The sequence below is a fragment of the Argiope bruennichi genome, chromosome 3 (genome assembly GCF_947563725.1).
Source record: "Argiope bruennichi chromosome 3, qqArgBrue1.1, whole genome shotgun sequence".
Taxonomy (NCBI): domain Eukaryota; kingdom Metazoa; phylum Arthropoda; class Arachnida; order Araneae; family Araneidae; genus Argiope; species Argiope bruennichi.
The window spans coordinates 135,830,934-135,852,105 of record NC_079153.1 but is presented as its reverse complement, the minus strand read 5'-3'; the positions used below and the strand labels follow the sequence as shown (position 1 = coordinate 135,852,105).

The window sequence follows — 21,172 nt, the reverse complement described above, 5'->3', positions numbered from 1 at the left end:
TAAAAATAAACCTACACATAATGAAACAAAAAGACAAATATATCTTTTTTCCTCCTCCAAATGCATACTTCATTAACTAATATTCTCCTTATACCTGTAATTTTTCATAAAAGCATAATCAACTCCTTTAAATAAAACAGAAGTACTGTGAATAGCAAAGTTTTCAAGTGAAAAATTTGAAAAATGAAAATTTATATGGCCAGATCTGAAATTCTATAAAATCAAAAAAGTACTGAAAAGTAAAGGCTCTATCTCTAATTTCAAAATTAGTTCAATCTAATCAACCAATAGTATAGTTTTAATAAGCTAAAAAATTTAAATATAATTCATTACAGACATTAATAACTTAATATTTAATTTGAAATGTCTATAACAGAAAAACACTAATAAATAACTAATGATGTGCGAATTCTCCCAATAATATTTTTATTTTAAATGCTGCATGTTTTTTTTAATACCATAGTAAATAAATAAAGGACCATAGAATAAAATGTTTGAGTAAGCAAAGAACATAATCATTAGTAATAAATATGAAAGATAAGTAGAAGAATAAAGACATTAAAGCTCAGAAAAAGAATAAAAATCAGTACCTGGATCGGGTGTAAAAATAATCCCTGGAACTGAAAATATGGATGCAGCTAGAAAGGAAAAATATAACTTAGAAAAATTTATTTTTAAAGGGTTACAATAAAACGGGATATTTTACCATTTTCAAATCTTCTCATCCTAGTTAAAATTTATTCCAATAATAGAGCTCAAACTGCACTAGTTATGATTTGACCAAACAGAAATACCACTGAACTAAAAATTCTGTTAATTACACACACACACCTCCAAAAGCAAAAAAAGTTTTTCATGTTGTGAAAACATGTCAAATCATAACTTCCTGAAAGATCTCTGAATATTTATTCTCCTTAAACTTCTTCAATATCGCAAATCTCAACTTTATTCAACTTATACTCTACAGGTATGGAAAATAATTATTCCAATTCTAACGAGCATCACTCAATACTGCATTCTTCCAACAGGAGATGGGTATAGCCCCAAGAGCCTAGACTCGCCCCAAAATGCCTTGTTCGACAGATACCTGACTGGGATGTTTTCAGGCACTGAGCTCAAATATAGGGATGAAAGTAATTCGAGATCGATCGTGAATATCCTCTCTGTGGGGTCCGATGTCTCCAACAATGACTGATGTGTGGTTTTTTTTATGTCCTTCTACCGGATCCAAGAACAGAAGATAGTAACTATGAAGATAAAACTTTCAACATAATTGCTTATATTTAATCAGTAGACGTCATTATAACAAATGATAACATTTAAAATGAAACTTAATCTGCAGCAACTATTTTAGAAAATGGCATTGGCAGACTTTATAACATGAATTCTTAATTATTTGCAAATGTGCCTTAGTTCACTAAGAAAAATTCACTCTAGCAAAAGGATTCCCATATCAAAGTATACTTACTATCAGACAACTTATGAACTTCGTGTCCTAAACTTTTGAAATAAGAATGTTTCATTGCTTCCAAAGCACCTAGTCTCTTCTTTGGATCATACTGCAAAAATAAAGGTTCAAAAGAATGTGATCATAAAATGGATATAAAAAAAATCACAACATCTAATTAATTCAACAAAATAAATAAGACAAATAACAAAAAGTTCAGAAGTTTATAAAAGATTTTTTTTTTTCAAAATTTAAAAATATTTATATGGTTAAAGATTTTATTGAACACTTCTTCATTTCTTATCGTCTCTATTAGTATTTCTTACCCTGTAGTATGCATAACACCAGGAGTATATAAAATAGTCTTAGCAAAAGAAAAGAAAGTGGAAGAAAAAAAAAAAAAAAAAAGATGTAATAATAGACATTGGTATATACTTATGTAGATGCTAGCAATTAGAGGTGGGATTGGGGTATACAGAGGTCAAGGGGCATACAAGCAAAAAAATTTAAGAAATACTTATCTATATCTACAGACACATATCAATTTGATGCAAGATTAAAATTATTCCTTTGATAAATTAATTAATTCATAATTGAAAGCATGAGACACAAATTAATAAAAAAAATGTACTAATCTCAATGTATTCTGAATATATCTACAAATTTTGAATAGCTGAACAAACAAGTTCAACCTTGCTTATCTAATCTTTTTTTCATCAAGAGCTCCCCCCCCCCCCCTCTTCTTTCTTTCTTTCTGAAAATATGGGTACAGTAGGTCACATTATAGGAACATAATGCTAATTATATACGATACATTTTAGTATTGTTTTACATCATTTTAGAATTTTGTTCAACTTTGAAACATGAAAAATGCACTCTTTTAAGCTCTCAAATCCAGTCTTCCTTTTGTTTGCAACAAAACAATTAGAATGATTATGAGATTTTTTTTTTTTTTTTAAAGACCTGGCTAATTTTTTATGATGAATTGAAAATTGTTCTACAGGTTTTTGATTGCAAAGTTGTAGATTGGATGAGAACAATTGGATTGGATTCAGGGCAACAACATAATGTGCAAAGATATAGAATATAGACTGAATAAGAGTAGATGGGTTATTCTGATTGGAAAACTGTCAAAAGTACAAACATTTTAGACAACTTTTAAAGGCTAAGATTTAACTTTCATTATATGCTCAAAATGTGGAGCTGTCCTATGTTTAGACCAAAATAAAAATTGATTTTAAATTTTCATTCTAATGAATAATTTTATGAAATACTATTTCCTCATATATTTTTTAATATACATTATGATTGTTTAAGTCATTTATTTCATGCAATTAAGTTTGAAACTACTCATGTTTAACATAAAATCAATATTTAATAAAAATATATTTAAAAAAAAAGATTTTTTTTTTTTTCTTATGTGCTACAATATAAAGGATGACAATACAATAAATAGTATTAAGTAATATACATGATAATTAGCTTACATCATAAAATTTTCTTCCATTAAAATAAATAAAAGTATTAAATACTTTAGATAAATTTGACAGTTCAAGCAGAACCTAAAATAAAATCATTCAAATAATTAATTTTAACATTAAAGTACTCACTGTGAGTAGTTTGAAGAAGAGATCTTGCCCATCAACATCCAGCCTGCAGAGTTTTTGAGGCAAGTCATGATACCTTTTCTGTTCATGGCTTGAATACTTCTCTGTGGATCTGGTGAGGAAGTTTGACTTGAAGTCTTCATACTGACTGATGCCTGGCCATGTGTCCTCTGTGGGCAGACCCATTTGGCAGAAGATCAGATCCAGTTGCACCTCAACAGTTGAACCAGGAAATAAGGGCATGTTGGTTACCATTTCAAAAAAGATACAGCCAACACCCCTGCAAAACAGTTATTAGTTCTTATTGAATAATATTCAATATTCTTCATTAATCCCTAAGTAAATCATCAATATTTTTTGATAAGATTTCTGAAAAGCAAAACATCAAAAAAATCTGTTACATTCCAATGTATTAAGTATTGGTCAATATTAAGTCACTAGATAAATAAAAAATAAGATAGATAAAATATTTTACACTAAAGACAGATGAAGTAAATGAATTGTAAAGAAATTAGCAAGTCAAACATATAGTTTGACAAGTTAGTTAATTTAGTTCAGTTTTTTTGATAATCATAAAATGAAGTTTGCAAATTAATGAAATACCTAACACTTCTTTCCAACAATTTCATGACCTAAGATTGAAATTCGATATTTATTATACAAGGTCGTTACAGAAAGTGCAAAAAAAAAAAAATAAATAAAATAAAAAAAAAATTACTCAGATTAAACATGCAAAATTTCCCCGACTTATAGCTACAAATTATACTAAGTTTCTGGCTTTCTCCCTATTCAGAATCACTGCATATGTACAATATGCATTGTGACAAACATTTTTATAAGTTATTTAATATGAAAAAATAATATATTTTTTTGAAATTTAATTTTTAAATAAAGGAATGAACATCCCTAAAAACTATTAAAACAATGATATACATTTCCTAGAAATACTGGAAATTTTAATAAAACACTTTGCTTCTAAAAGTGTATTAGAATTTTAAAAAACATTAAGAAGGCTCTTTGCAACACAAGTTAAATTATATTAAGTGTAGATCTTTGCTCAAAATTTTAAAACAGCTCAACCCCTAATTATTACTCGTTGAATATGGACTAGAATTTTACGACATAAATATAAAAACAATATGATTATGTTCACCTAATAAAACATTTTAGCAAAAAATTAAACAAAAGAAACTCAATAAATTTTACTTTAAAATTTTTTTTTAAATTAAATTTTTTTTTCAAATTATAATTTTTGCTCTAATCAAACTTTATATTTTTATAAATAAATAAAAGTTTTTTCAATATCCCAGTTTGCCGTAGCTATACCAACATTTGACTTCGGATGAAGAGAAATAATAGGACAAAATCGCCGATTGTGCGGATGTTTGGCGTAACGTGCTCTCAAAAGCAATTTGACCTGCTTTTTAGTTATTTTTACAAATTTCCTTGTTTTTTCCAGATTGATAAAAATCCCTGACTTTTCAATGATTTTCCAGTTTTGTCGCCACCTTATTATATGTATTTACATAATAATATAAACTGTATTATAAAAACTCACAATAAATTAAATTAGAATCTATTCCATGTTTGAATTCATTGACTTAATTTTAATAAATGACACATTCAAGCCAAAATAGTTTCAAAAATTATCACATACACAGTTGAATAATTTCCTGAAAAGAACATACTAAAGCCTCGGATTGTGAAATAATAGTGATGCAATGCTTGTAACACCATTCATTTGATTTTCAAAAAATATATATACAGCTTTTGGGTACATAACATATATATACAGAAATAAGAAAAATCACTAAACATATTAAAATATAACTGAAAAATGTTAAATTAAAACAGCTTTTAAAATGCATACATTGCTAATATTCAAACAGAATGTTTTACTATTAAATGAATTTAGAATCAATTAATACAGACATAGATAACACAAGCAATTTTTAAAGGCAGGGTTTTAAAAACGAATAATTAACAAAAATTAAAGAAAAATTAGCATGTGAAATAGAAACATACCATAAATCTATGGATGTAGAATAATCTGTTGAGCCTAAAAGAATTTCTGGAGGTCTGTACCTAGAATTAAAAAAACAATTATATACTAAGTAAAATTTTAATAGATGAGATTTGAAAAGACACATTAAAATTTTCTTAAGCAACAAGGTTTCCGATGTTAAAGAAAAGAGACTATTGACACTTAGTTACTATCTCTGTAAATTTTTTGTTTGATGACTTACAATGTTTACTGTATATTATACTTAACATCAAGCATAGAATATTCTTAAGCAAGAGTTTCAAAATATCATTTTGCTTAGACAGATCACTAAATAAACAAAGACAAACCTAACCTTTTGTGACTAAACTCTTTGCCAAACATTTTGCTCATTAGTTTAAGTATAAAAGACAAAGAACTAGGCATCAAGACAGAGCCACTACATTGATTTCACCAAATTTTAATTCATATTAAAATCAATGACACATCAACGTCTCTTGCTCATAACATCGATTTCCGAGAAAAACCTCAATAATACAACTTTAGTGTGTGTTCCATGTGAGAAAAAATTCTTGAATGTTACTGTATTTGCAATTAAACCAAACCAAAACTCACCCCAACAACTACCAAGGGAAGAACAGGAAACACCATTTCCGTTAACGGTTTTATTTTAGTCATCACAGATACACACACACATACTCGAATGATACATTTCTCACAATCGAGATTATTTGGGTGGCGACGCAGCGCCCTCTTTCGGAATGAGAATAATTCTTAACAGTTACTATTACTAAATAACATAACTGATGCACGGATTTCCATTTCACAAGAAAGCTCATGATTCTGAGAAATGTATGACCTCTTCTGCTATGATATTCAGGGTGGCCATCATTTCTACTGTTTGAATTTCCCTGATATTTCCAGATTTTTTAAACTTTGTATAAATATTTTTCATATGCATCTAATCCTCAGAACAATGTTGCATTTTTTAACTATTGCACAGCATGTTCTTAACTATATTTTAAAAAAAATGTTCTACACTTTTAACTACAATCAATGTAAAATAAAATTTAATGCCCAGGGGGGGGAAGCATTTTTACTGTTTGAATTTCAAATAATCTTCAGTCTTTCCTCCCCCTTTTTATTTTCTCAAATACTTTAACAAATACAAGAAGATACATGACCATTCAGACTGACATTTAGCCAACCAGTCATATCCCGGAACTGTTTGACACACTTACTCACGGATGATGCAATACAAAAACATATGCACACTAGCAGAGTGCTTAAGAATGAAATGATTCATTTCCGTCTATTTGGTTTTGTTCTAGGTATATTGTTTACCAATAAGCAAATCAGAACTGAACAATAATTCTATTAACAGAAAAAAAAATCATTTACAAATACAATAAATAGAGAAATATTTTGGAAGTATAAATTTCAAAAAAGTTAGATTGATGCAAACCCCAGTTTCACATACATTAAAATGTATAAGAAAAATGAAACCCTTCTTTAAAAAAAGAGACAATTGCAAGAGACTTATACTTATAATGTATCAAGCAAATTAATTTCTTGTGCTTAATACTACTTTTAAATTACAGAAGATTTTTTTAATTGTATAGGAAATTTTGAAAAAAAAAAAAAAAAAAAGTATTAGCAACAATACCCATTCAATGTCATCCATATGAAGAATTTAGCAAATCCATATTCATAATATTTAAAAATAAACAAACAAAATTGTTTTAAGAAAATATTAACAATAACGTCCAATATTTCAAAATTCAACAAATGGATCTACAAAAGGTGGGAAAAGAAATTATTGTAAATACTTATTTAATTAAAATATATTGTTTCTAAATTATCACAATGGGACAGCATTTCACAGCCATTTTAAACAGTTTTGATTATTAATTCATATGAAAATTCATATTTTCGCTTTCGTAATATGTGGTATGATCGATTTGACATTTGAGGAAGAAAAGGGGGAATATATATACTTTTAAATAAAAGAGAAACCATAAAATCATAACAAGAATAAGAGTTGAACTTTAGTTAAGCTGTCTTTTCCCACAGAACTGACATAATTAGGAATAGCAATTTTCGCTAATTATATTAATAACTTGGTGTTCTGAAGAAACCAACTTAGGGAGATATATAAACGCATGCAATAAATTAGATACAGTAGTTAATCTTTCTTTTCCATTGTAGCTTCAAATGTTAATTTAACCAATTTTAGAGTATCTAAATTGCTTTGGCTATTGCTACACCTAGTTTCAAGTCAGGTCAGAAATATTGCAAATTAAAATTTCACTTTGTAAGAATAACTAACCAATTTGAATTCTCTTAGTAAGTAGTCATAATATAAAATTACATTTTTGTTGTTCTGTTAGATTATATTTCATGTAAAATTGTCCACAGGACTATATTAATTAGTCACCTTTACTACCACCAATAAGATTAATTCAGCCATGCCAGTTAACTTTGTTATACTATACCTAATCATGATACATATAATTACAATAATATAAGTAAAGGTGTTAACAATTATTTTAAAATTATATCATTAACAATTATTTAAAATTATATCAAAATATCAATATTGTAAATTATGCAGCTCATATAATTATATTTAAATAAATTGCATTTTTATGGAAATGCAATTCATACTACAATAAAAAAAAATCTATATTTTATTCTTTTAGAATTTGAAAGGAGGGAGTTAAAAGAAAACTATTAAAAATTGAACATAGTGGTGAAAAATTAAGTTAAGTTCACCACAAAGTTACTTTAAGTTCAGTTTATATTAAAAATTGAACTTAAGTGCTATTTATCAATAAACAGCTTTATTGATTAAACCTTTCTAGGGCTGTGGGAAGTATGCTTCCCACCAAATTTATCAATCTTTGTATGAAATTATGTAGGTTGGCATAAGTTCTGACAATTTTTTTTAGTAAAACAGAAACTAAGATACTTCGGTTATTTATCTTACACAAAATTATGTGTCTTGATGTGTTACTTAATTATTAATTAACCAAATTAATTAATTAATCAAATTAAATTTATCTAATAAACTAAATGAATCCCTTTTCTTATTCTAATTTCGAGCCTAAAAATATTTTAATATAAAATGACTAGAAAAAAATGGCCCTTTAAAGGGTTAAAACACTTAAAAATTTATGTGCATACAATTGCACATAAATTTTCCAAATTCAGACAATAGAGAACCCAAATATATAAATAATAAGGTAATAAAATTTTCATTCAAATTAATGTAATTAAAAAAATTGGGAAAAAAATTACCATAAGGTTACAACTTCATTTGAATAAGTTTTGGTTGGTACAGACTTGGCTCTTGCAAGTCCTGGAAAAAAAGAAATTCCTCAGATTTTATAAAACATTATGCAAAATATAAAGGAAAGGCAGGAGAGAGGGAGGAAAAAAAATTACCAAAATCTGCTAATTTCAATTCCCCCTTTTCATTTATCAATAAATTTTGAGGCTTCAGATCTCGATGCAAGACTTTTCGCCGATGACAGTAGGAAAGACCGCGTAACAATTGGAAAAGAAATATCTAAAAGAATAAATTGCAAAGCATGTCATTATACATTAAGACAGACAGAATTTCCATATATGATTAACTAATGATTCAGTATAAAAAAAATTGAACATATTAAAAATTTCTGCAAAAATAACTAAAAACTGATTATAAAATGAAACTACTCAAAATAATATTGGGATTTAGATACTTAGAATCTGCTAATATTTTTATTCAAACAAGTAAAATTTAACTCACCTTTACATTATTTACATTTATAGGACAGCCAACATAATCAAGATACTTTTTCAGATCATTCTCCTGAAAAAGAAAATTCAACTTAGTTCATTTTAAGGACACAATAGGTTTTTAACTCTTTTCAGACATTTAATTTATTAACTATAAATTATGTATTGATTATGAATTAAAAATGAAACAAATATATATGAATGGGAAGTCACATAGAAAGGAAGAAACAATTTGCAAAGTGAATTGTATTTTACTATGGAAAGAAAAACTTCTATAACCACCTAACAATTCTAATGAACATTCTATAGAAATATTAACAGATAAAAATGTACAAAACAATAATGAATTATGATTTCATTCCTCAACTTTTCTTTGCAAATTTTTGATTAATGATGGTCTACAATAATTATCTTCAAATTTTCCAAAAAAAGTAGGAGGATTGTAATAAGTCACAAAAATATTCAAACAATCATTCTACAGCATTACATATCAATATATTTTATATATTTTGTTATACAATGATACCAGTTAACAGAAATGTATTCAAAAGAAAATAATAATAAACCAAATTATTAGCAATAAAAATCTACTGAAACTATTATAAGATTTAGGAATCTAAAAGAAAATAATGATGTAGAATAGTTTCATCAACAGATAATTTTATTAGAGGAAAATATTTTAATATAATTTTTTTCAATATTGCTAGATATTATTGCATTAAATGTTTTTTGATCAACAAAGAAATATGAAATAAATTCACTCACCAAATATTCAAAAACTAAAGTGAGGCATTTTTCTGTGTGAATGATATCATGAAGAGTCACTATATTATTGTGCTTTAAATTTTTAAGAAGGGAAACTGAAATAAAAGTTTGAAAAATAAATAAGTTTCATGAAATAATAATAATAAAAACTCTCTGAACATAGGTTTCCATAGGTTACCTTCTCTAATGGCAGTACAAGGAGCTCCCTCATCATGCTCCAGTCGGATCTCTTTTAAGGCGACAAGATTATTTGTTAGACGGCTTCGGCCTCTGTAGACAGTGGCATAGCTGCCCTGAAAATAATGAGAGAAATAAGAATATTTTGTTCATTAGAAAGCAAAAACATTAAAGCAAGCTTTGAATTCTCAAAATATAATAATTCTAATCTATAATACGGTGAACTTAGAAATACAATTCAGTGAAATGTACATAAAGCGCATACATCTGAACTCTTTCAGATATGCAATTAACAAACAAACTGGTTACTTTCTTTAACCTCAAAACTATCTTTTCAGAATGGATTTTTCAGAATGGATTTTTAAATGCAAAACAATATAAAATAGCAGCATGACCAAGTGATTAATCTGTTTGCACAATAGACATGGATCAGTAGAAAGGTACACATTACATGCTACATGAGTGATAAAATCATTAAAGATATATATGATTTCCAACGTAAAATTACAAAATACTCTAACAATTTACTTTTACTATATTTTAATATTATTTTAAATAATGGTAATTTTTAAAACCAATTTTTTTTAGTTAAAGAGTTATGAAATGGTTTGATATTACAAAAAATGATTTGAAGCTCAAAGAGGAATCTTATAATATATGCATATTTCTTATATTTTCCAACAGATTTTTAAAACTGAAAGGTATTCCCAATTTAATACAAAAAAACAATAACTTTTTTTGCATTTAAATTTTGATGAACTGATGCAGAAAACTTTTTAAGATACTCATATAATGGTGAAGATAAATAAACATATAATGATAAAAACAGGAAAAAATTTTGAAAGCAAATATAACAGCCAAAAACAAAATATACATTGTATATAATAATAACAATTCCTGTTTTTAATAGTTTTTTATACAATTAATAATATTCAAGACGGCTTTAAAAAATGATTGTCAATAAATTTAAAAAAAAAAACTGATTGAATTGGAATAGTCTATGAGCCATATTGAATATGAAGAAAATGCATACATTTTATTTGTTCATATATTTGGAAAATATAGAATATTCTAACATATAATAACATACAACAAGAATATTATAAAATTTCAAAAGGAAAGTAGGAGAGAAACTTACTTCTCCAAGCTTATCTAATCGAATGTAAGACTCTATGCGGCCAAATCCAATTTCAGACTATGAACAATACATAAGATTAATTTTTGAATCATTTTATGTTAAACATTTCTGAAATAATACATGATTTCTATTACAGTTGGGAAAAACACAAGTTGACAATGTATGGAACACTACAACAGAATTAAAATGTATGGAACATTAAAACAGAATTTTAATAATGATTACTGATATTTTATAAATCAATGTAATTCAAATTTCTTTCTTTGCTTTCTGATCAGGTATATAATAAAAACTTCAATTTATTATTTTATTTATTTCTACTCTATAATCTCTCAGGAATTCAGGTATAACTATTGCTTAGCACTGCAGTTGTAGTTGCAATTTAGTTTTTATATGATTCTTTTTGACACTTTTATTTCTTAGCACTTTCAAATCAGCTTTTTAAAAAAGAAAATTTAAGGTCCATTAAATTATTTATTTGAGATATAAAAATACAAATAATAAATTTAAATAAAATATTTATCCTATTAATATTCAAATGCATAATTACTTCTAAATGCTTAAAAGAAGAGCCCTAAGGGTACTTCTTAAGCTCATCTTCAGCTAATAAGTTACAATTTGCAAGTTAAAATGGGTTTCAAGACCACAATGCAAGCATTCTTTCTGTTAGCCACCAAACTAGTTGTTGCTAAGTTGTTCAATTCTATTGAAATAAAATCTTTTTCTTGTAGGCGCAATTCAAAAGAAAATAAAGAATGGTTTTCATCTCGTTATAATAGGACATCTTTGGCTATTCTCCTTGGGTCTGAAATCTAATCTCTGGCAAGCATGCAGTTAAGAAGGAATATCTGGCAAATGTGAATTCAATTATAAAGTAATAAAACATTCAGAATAAAGATATGAACAGGGTGCATAACAACATTTTATAGTCAAAAATAAGTATAAAAATTAAGATAGAGTCTTTGATTATACAACTGCAGGAGATGTCGAAAGTAAAAGAAAAGCCTCGCTAAAAACAGTGACCTCATATGTGATAATATAGCACTAAATTAAATATGCAATTATAATTTTTTTTATATACTATATTGTTGCTTATAGTCTCATGTGTAAGTGTGAGTGTTTTGTACATTACTGACTGCTTAATTTCGTTTCGGGAGAAGCTAAAATGAGAGATTTGTCAGAGTTCCAAAGAGGGCAGATAGCAAAGTTATAATTTCTATGACTTTGCTATTATAATTTGAAAATCATGCCCCCACCCCCACCCAAATATCTTAAATTGGCAATTTTAAGGGAATGATAATTTTCTAAATATTCTACATGAAAAAATTTATAAAACAACTTGACAGTCTTTCATATTTGGTCCAAAAAAGGAACACATTTGTTGAGCCTAATTATTAATAAAATATACATCTAGTTTTAGGAGGAGTTGAAAGCAATGCTAGGAAATGCACACTACAAAATCCAACATGTGTTCCTTTGTAAGTTTTCTATAAATTTTCAAATTGGTGCCAATCAATACACAATAACAATTAAGAGATTTTTGGTTCTTAAAGTATATAAATTAATAAGATCTATGTTTATATTTAAAATTAAAAATTATATTAATCAAGCCAAAGTAATTAATAAAGAATATAAACTGAATATGAAACAGCAACAAAAAGTCCAAGTTTTATAATTGAAAATTGAATCACCAATGATTGCCTCCTGAGTGTGCGGCTGATGGGACCTTCTAAGGTAGGACTTACTGTCTGTTTAGCTAGGAAGCTTTCAGGCAAAAGAATATCAGCAGGTAGGGAAAGACGTTTGCTAATATCCCGCTGAAAAAAAAAAAGGTTCAAAATTTGTTAAACTACATAAAGGAATGATGCTTTACAAATATCAATTAATACATCACATATGATTGATCACATTAATTCAATATACAGGAATATGTAGCAAAATACACACACATTTTCTGGGATTCTGATGTCTCTTAAAAAATAAGATATTTAATACCTTATTAAATAAATTCATAATAAAATTAAGTAATTTAACCAATCAATGCATAAAATTTAAATAACTGGGTTCAAGATAAATAATCTTATTATATTTATTTTTAATATTAAAGCGATTATTATAGCACAAGAGAATTTCATAAAATTCTATTTCAAATAATAATTCAACAATATTCATTTTTTCAGTCTTTTACTTATTAAATTTCAGAATGCTTTCAAGACTTAACTTCTACAATGAAATAAAAACTTTGCAGTTTAACAGTAATAAGAAAATGAACAAAGAGGAAATTTTGTTAATATTGAAAGAGGAAACATGAATCCGTTCATAAACAACTAAACCAACAAACAATTAAAATGAAGCCTTTAGTAAAAGCTTCAAATTAGTTATTTTCAATAAAGTATCAGATGCACTCTTTGCATTTCAAATTATAAATAAATCATAAAAAAAGAAACATTCATATCAGAAATAAAGAGAGGAGGTAGAAGAAACCCCTAACCTCACTGACTCTCCGATGCCTTGACCTCAATTTAACTGGAGATACAACTTCATCGGATGCTCCAGAAGCTTCTTCACTTTCTCCATCGGAACCAATACGGGGATCTTCATGTACCACACCTTAAAGAAAAAACAAGAAATTCATTTATTTTTAAATAAATACATCTTTGAATCATCAGCCTCAAAGAAAAACAAAAAAGAATACTAAACAGAAATTTACAAGAAACATCACCAATGAATAATACAATGAGTTTCTAAATGAATAACACTGTTAAAAAGATTTTTTCGTCAGGATCATTTTATCCAATGGACCAGTGTTATCTTTGACACAAGGGTATCAAAAAATTTACTACACTGATCATATCTGAATTTTCCATTTGTGAAATTATACAGCATTAATCAGAAAACAGATGCTTTTAATTTATTTCCACAGCTATTTTATTAGTTAAGCATTTTTGTTGGGGCAAAAGCACAGAAATTTACAGGTATGGTTCTAATAGTCCATCATATTATTGTAGCTTAGGGTGCTCATATTTGTAAAGTGATATTATTCGCTATACTGAGTTTTACTCCATACTCAATTACTGGATTCTGTTCAAATATATGAAATTCTTTTGAACACACAGGAATAACATTTAAGATTATTTAATAGATGCTAAATCATAGAATGAAGCATTCTTCTCAAATCAATTAGTGCATGAATGAAAGTGACTCAAAAGATTATATGTGACTGTATCTTGCTTTTGTAAATTAATTAATAGTTAGGGATGAGCAAATCTATTAACAAGATTTTAATATATTACACAAATGTTTTGTTGATACAAGCAGTTAATGTAATGTACTAAAACTTTGTTAATGTATTAAAATCCCCCCCCCTTCTATTAAAAAAATATATTTTAAACAAAAATTCTCGGACTCAGCATAAAATGTTCATTGCCCTGCTTTATAATAGCATTTAAAACCCCTATGCATTTACAAAATAAATATAGAAATTTCAGCAAGTATATTGACAATAATATCATATATGTAAATCACATTTGATCCAATTTTTTGGAGCAAATTCATTGAACGAAATAAGTTGCACTGAAATCTAAGAATGCATATGAGAAGTCAATACCTAAATGTACTGATAATTAAAATATAAGTAAAAGCAATAAGAAAATAAAATACAGCAATGTTGCTAAAACACAAATCTGTAAATGATTTTAGCAAAAACTTCTTTCAAAACACTTCTCTAATGCATGGATTGCCAATATTAGAGCTACTTAAAGATTTCAAAAGACCCAAAGAATCAATGTCTTTGAGCACAAAATAAGCAAAGAGTGCGTCGTTTGTGGCTTCAGTTTTGGCTGTGTTAACATTTGTTATTAAAGATCAACTGGCTGTGTTGTACATTTGCTGTAAAGGTCACATTTAGAATGTGATCTTTAACCACAAATGTACAGCCACCATGGTTCAAGGATCTGTAAAAATTGTTTCAAACAACTAATAAGATTATTAATATTAAAAGAGAATGAGTTACTATAGCCTGATTTAGTAAAACTCGTAAAAAGAGGTATGGTATTTCATTTCTCATCCAAGGAGGATCTTTACGAATATAATGTAAAATTTACATCATAGAAAATTACAGAAACTGTTGACTGAAAATTACAGAAAACTTGTAAGGGGCTTTGGAGAAAGCAAAGTCATTTTATGGATTCGTTATAGGATGTATTTTCATCGTAGCGGCCCCGGTTCGACCAATTATGGGATTTAAATCACAAATAGGTTGTTCCAAGTTAAAAATGAGTTGAAATACAATATTAAATTGACCTGCTTATTAAAAGAATTAGTAAATTATTATTAACTTATTATTAAAGTAATAATAATTTATTATTCCATTATGTATTTTCACACATATCCATGTCTTTCTGGAACCAAAGAAGATTTTGCATACAACAGATTAGGCCAATAACTATCGGCTCCTTCTAAAGGCGAGCACGTGAGAGAGAATTCAGAATATTTTCAAGGAAACTTCCTTTTCTTGACAAACAAAAATAGCTTTGTTACAAACGCACAGCTTCTATAGAACACTGGGATTGCCCCTTGCACTCAGAAATCACCAGTTTTCTAATTTCCGTTACATTGTAACTCCACGATCTGCGTAAATAATAAATAGAAATCGTTTTCTTCAGCTTTTAACGATGGAAGAAAACCGTGTGAGAAAATATTTGTGGAAACTCTGAAAACGATTCGAATTTTATTTCAAAAATAAAAATTATTATTAAACATTTTACAAAAGACAGCAAACCCAGCATAACAATCGTTAAAAAGGTAATTTAAAAATCAATCAAGTGAAATAATATTTTTCGGAATTACTGCAAAATGTCAACATTTCGCTTCATTTTTAATTAATTAAAATCTGAAAAAATCTCTCCAGAAGGCAATATTTCCACCCTCAATATATATTTGAGCCAAATTTGTTAGCTCAAAGAGTCCTGAAGAGCACACATATTCCTTTTACTAATAAACAGACTGTCTACCTGACGATGTCCGATTGATTTATTTTCTTTGTGCACAGGATCACTCATAATTACTTTTTGTTTTTGAATTGTTACAGTAAAATCTAAAATCCACAGATAGTTTTTAAAGGCTCATTTAATACCATGGTGCATCTTTATTTCCTACAATACCGCGTATAGAGATGCATTTTTAAATTAAGAATCGATTTTCATTTGCCATATTTAATGACTAGCTTATGCAATTCTCGATGAAAACACTTACACGTCCTTTTCAATAATAAAGCAAAAACTCGCCGATCTATAGGGCAGCCCATCTGACGTAGAGCTTCGAAATTTCGTGCACAGCGGAAGAGCGATTAGTAGAATTTTAAATAATTAAAAATTAAGCGAGGTTTTGGCGTCCCAGGAAGTCTCATAAAGCTAATGTTTAAACCATTTTAAAGGCCAAAAACTGTCTTTTTAAAGATATCAATGTCGTTCAAGTTGTTTCTGTATATTGAGAATTTTTTAAGCATGTTTTTTTGCCCCACAAGTTTAAACAATAAGATATCATGGTTGCAATGAAATTCAAACGGTTTTCATTGTTTTGTCAAGCACGTGATTTTACCATAGAAGCCCCCCCCCCCCCAGAAGACTACAGAGGACATTAGAAATAGGAAAGCAAAATTTCTGCCTCAAAAACTACAACCCAAACAGTCCACTAGGAAGAGCTACAAGGCTTTTGCAAATAGAACATCCCCAAATTGATAATTGGAGAGTGAATCATGAGTATCTCGGCTAAGGTGGCTATTTTATTAATGAGCCCCCATAATTCTTCATTTATTCTTATCCAGATGCTAAATAGATACATAATGTCAAATACAGGAAATAGAAAGTAAAAATATATTTAATAACCGAACTGGATAAAAGGTACACACAAATAAATGCCCCCCCCCATTTTTACGGTGAAAAATAATACTATGGAAAATAATAATAACAGTAGATAAAATTAGAATGGCACTACACAAAATCCTCTTACGATACCCATTATCACTTCAACTTTTAAATTTCATTCGAAAACATTTAAATAAAATGATTCAAAACCTCAACAATATTTTTTATTAAACTCTAAAGATAAATTAATTACTACTATTCATTAGAATGAATCCTTCATTATATTTTATAGAATTTATAAGCAAAATTTGAGGGGAATCTATGGATATCTATAATACTCAAATTATTCATATAATTAGATTTTCAATTATATACGTATATAATCGCAAAAATTATATCAATAGCTATTTATTTTAATTCATGTATTTCATAGAAAATTTTATTTATTTCTATACATAAAAAACAGAATGTTGCAATGTGGAATCCCCACCCCACTCCTGCTGTTTTCAGACCCACAGCAGCAGGCATTCGAAGTTCCAGGATGCAAATTAAAACAATATCAGCAATTTTTTAAAAAAGGGAGGGGGATTACGGCAATTCTACTCGATAGGCTTATAAGTTCTATTAGCTAAGATATTGAGAAACAGCCAATTAGTAAATACCGGAGTGTATGGAAAAAACTGGAATAATAACTTCACCATTACTCGAATGAAGTTGCAGTTGCAGATTTAAGTATAGCAAAGCAGGACAGATATTTACAAAAGTCAATCTTCCACTCAATAAAAAAATATTTTATAATCTTGTATTTCAAAAAAGTCAATCTGCTTCTTTCAAAGTGCCCATTTTCTTATTTTAATGTACACAGAACAAATGACCAAAATATATAACAAATCAGGAGTCAAATTATTATGTAAAGAATATTACAACAATTTATGTGAACTGACATGCAAAAATTTAAAAAAAAAAAAAAAAGTAGACTTATAGCAGACCGAAAAATTTTCAAATATTTTAAATAGGGCATTCACATAAAAGATTTAATATTTAAAATTTTACTCGTTTTCCCTCCCTAAAAACAATGCATACAAAAGGAAGCGATTTTACCGATAAGCTGATAATTAGTGTTTTTTTTTTTAATACCGATTTCCTTTCAAGCTTGGCATTTAATAATGGGATTCAAATAAATGCCAAAACTTCCCGACACACCAGCGAATGCAATGCTAAAGTGAAGGAGGGGCTCTTCTAGGAAACAAATATGTTTGCAGCACTCACCTTTCCTACAGCATGGTGTAAACATCTGGTTCAGGATTTCTCGCAGGCTGCACCTCCACTATCGCATTTCGCAACCTCATCGCGATAAGAGACAAGACTTCCTTTCGCGAGCAGTAAGCGCGTACATTTTTCGGCGGCAACGATAATAATGAAAACATGCCCTTCAGGAGCACGTCCCAGTACTTGGTTGAAAATATATCCCAGTTGGTCCGTCCAGACCAAAGTACTGCAGTGATAACGTTTCCAGTGCAGCAGAAGATATTCTCCATTAACGGTGCACATTTAACCTTTGATTACATGTTATATTCGATACAATGAAAGGGGGAAAAAAAAAAAAAAAAACGGGTTATTTCCTAATACATTACCGACGGTGCCTCACTCTCATGAAATCTACAATTTTATCGGTAGAATCTTCCAAAATCATCTAATGGGGAGAGCGAGATTCATTTTAGCAATCATTTGATTTCATAAACACCCGATTGAAACAGTCATATCATCTGAAGTTGAATGCAAAGTTATTCTTGAAGTAATATTCCTTCAAAAAGTTCAATCGAGAATGAAATGGCTTGTACTTTCTGTCACATATGCGGTAAGGTCAAAAGGAGCATTTTCAAACCGAATATTGATGTCCATTTTGTCAATAATCGGAATTTTATCGTCTGTCTCACAATTTAAAGAGTGACGCAGAGCGATGTCTAGAGAATCTTTCAATTAAGCTGTTGAACAACCTCTTGATATGTGATGATTGCAAGATTATTGTCGAATGCTCACTTGAACTTCTCTATCATGCGGTCTGGTAGCGGGAGAAGGATTTGTGTTTTATCGATTAGCAGAAATAGACAGTATCCTTTACAGGCAGCGGATTGGTTTGGTTATATTAAAGTTCCGTTTTAAAGCAATACTAGGGCTAATTTGGGGCGGACCTCGTCATTTTGAACCGCGATCAGATGATGAGGATGAGCTGGAACCCCATCTCCAAACTTCTTTACCACACCAGGGGGAAGACATTTGGCCCCGATGGATTTAACGAGCACCAGGCCAGCTTACTCGACGGTTCTTAGGCGAAACTCGAACCTGAAATCCTCCGGTTCCGAAGCCGAGACCTTACCACCAGACCACAGCGGCCCTTGCAAGCAGCGGAAGTAAAATCTACTGCTTAATCGGAATGTAGTTAATGTTCCGAGTTCAGGAAGTGATTTCCTGAACTCGGACATCCAATTTTGCAGCAAGGCTTCTGGAGCAGTCATCACTTCTTGAAAGCGGATACACTTCAGGATATTACAAGATGGGGTTTAGACGTCAATGACTCTTGCACGTTATTAAATATTTTCTGGCATTCCTTCTACCACAGGAACTTTTGTTTGCATCTTCTTAATTAAGGTCCATTCAATTCACGAACCGTTCAAAACATAATAAACTTGTGATAAGAGAAACTGAATACAGGAATAATGGCCGAAATGGAAGTACAGTTTGGACACTTATGAAAGGAATGTGTCTTGACATTTTAAATGTTGTAACGACAAAGATGGACGTTACTGCAGGGAAAGTAAAAAAAGGTAAAGTAGTAAAAATGTTTGTAAATTTGGTCGCAAATTTGATGCAACTGAGGATAAAGTCGGCAGAATTCAGTAGAATTTTGAAAGAAATGTGAGTACGAGAAAATTCCTGCAGATGCCTACAACAGAGAATTTTAATAATATAAAAAAAATACATTTACAAACAAAAAACGGAATCCCTGCACTTATTAAGAAATCAAAATTGTATTGACTTTTACCTCACCAACTATAATACTAATAATAATAAAAATAGCAAGTAAGCTGGCCCAATGCTTAACCCGTTCACTGCATAAAAAGAAAATATGAATGAATCTTGTAAATTTTTGTGGTAAACTATTTCATATACATCAAACCGCATAGGAAAAATGTTGTCCTTCCCCTTAAAAAAGTTTTTTTTTTTTTTTTTTTTTTTTTTGAAAAAATTACAAGAGGCATGTGCATCCATAACGTATCAAACGAATTAATTTCTCTTGTTTCATATTATTTTTAAATTATAGAGCATTTTATTGAACATATGAGGAATTTTAAACAAATGCAAAGTAAAAAATATTAGCAATAACGTCCATTTCATGCTGTCCATAGCATCCATTCATATGAAGAATTTAGTAATCCGTGTTCATAATGTTTACAAATAACCACAAAAAAATGTTTTAAGGAAATAATAGCAATGACGCCCGATATTTCATAATTCAACAAAAAATCTCCAAGGAGGAGGAGGAAAATAATTATTGCAAAATACTTATTTAACTAAAATAAATTGTTTGGGAATTATAATAATGGGTCAATATTTTACAACCAGTTTTAAATACTAACCCTTTGCACTCGGAAAAGTAATTAAATGTAAAATTATTTGGCTAACACAAGGACTTGCTTATTGCTATGAATATATATATATATATATATATATATATATATATATATATATATATATATATATATATATATATATATATATATATATATATTATAATTTTAAGTTGAATGTTACCGAAAAATTAATCTACATCTTTTTATCATTCTTTAGGTATTTTTTTAAAACCAAAATTAAAAAAATACATAAAACGTTAAAATGATGCACCGTCTTGAATGATGAGTGAGAGGTGTCAACCGAATGCAAAAGGTTAATATCCAAAATTCATTCTTTCGGTCTCGTAGCACGTGGTACGGTCGATTTGACGTTGCAAGGAAGAAAAAAAAAAAGGAGGGGGGAGGTGAGGAGGATTGCTCCATATATATCTTTTTAAATAAGAGACCCATTAAAATTTAAAATCCTAATAGTAGCAGGAGTTGCGCTTTAGTTAGGCTGCCTTTTCGCATTGTACACGAAGTCATTTCTTTAATTATGTCGATAACTTGCCATTCTGTGGGGGAAAAAAAAAAGCAAACAAAAACTTTAGGCGAAAATATTATATATTTATACATTTGATATGAGGGTTAATATTTCTCTTCCATACTCTGTTTTTGACTATCAGCAAAAGCTTGATTTCCATTAGTTAATTCAAAGAGTTCATTAGTTGTCAACGATGCTTCATTCTACTTATGAAAAAATACCAATGAATTAAAT

The 21,172-nt window shown here is 28.7% G+C and overlaps 1 protein-coding gene across 5 annotated transcripts in view; it reads right to left on the bottom strand.

The window, feature by feature from the left end:
- LOC129963152 (cyclin-dependent kinase 16-like) overlaps nucleotides 1–21,172 on the bottom strand; it is a 70,850-nt gene that overhangs the window by 2,950 nt on the left and 46,728 nt on the right. For 4 of the 5 annotated variants that reach the window (XM_056077261.1, XM_056077263.1, XM_056077262.1 and 1 more), the window contains 12 exons: nucleotides 13,411–13,529; nucleotides 12,611–12,736; nucleotides 10,920–10,976; nucleotides 9,783–9,897; nucleotides 9,605–9,699; nucleotides 8,850–8,912; nucleotides 8,504–8,627; nucleotides 8,357–8,417; nucleotides 5,080–5,139; nucleotides 3,058–3,334; nucleotides 1,469–1,559; nucleotides 591–638 (listed from right to left, as the gene is read on the bottom strand). In XM_056077261.1, the coding sequence (XP_055933236.1) occupies nucleotides 591–638; nucleotides 1,469–1,559; nucleotides 3,058–3,334; nucleotides 5,080–5,139; nucleotides 8,357–8,417; nucleotides 8,504–8,627; nucleotides 8,850–8,912; nucleotides 9,605–9,699; nucleotides 9,783–9,897; nucleotides 10,920–10,976; nucleotides 12,611–12,736; nucleotides 13,411–13,529 (1,236 nt within the window). Of the gene's footprint in view, nucleotides 1–590; nucleotides 639–1,468; nucleotides 1,560–3,057; nucleotides 3,335–5,079; nucleotides 5,140–8,356; nucleotides 8,418–8,503; nucleotides 8,628–8,849; nucleotides 8,913–9,604; nucleotides 9,700–9,782; nucleotides 9,898–10,919; nucleotides 10,977–12,610; nucleotides 12,737–13,410; nucleotides 13,530–18,052; nucleotides 18,208–21,172 lie in introns of those variants that run through there. The other variant, XM_056077265.1, reaches the window with a different exon arrangement.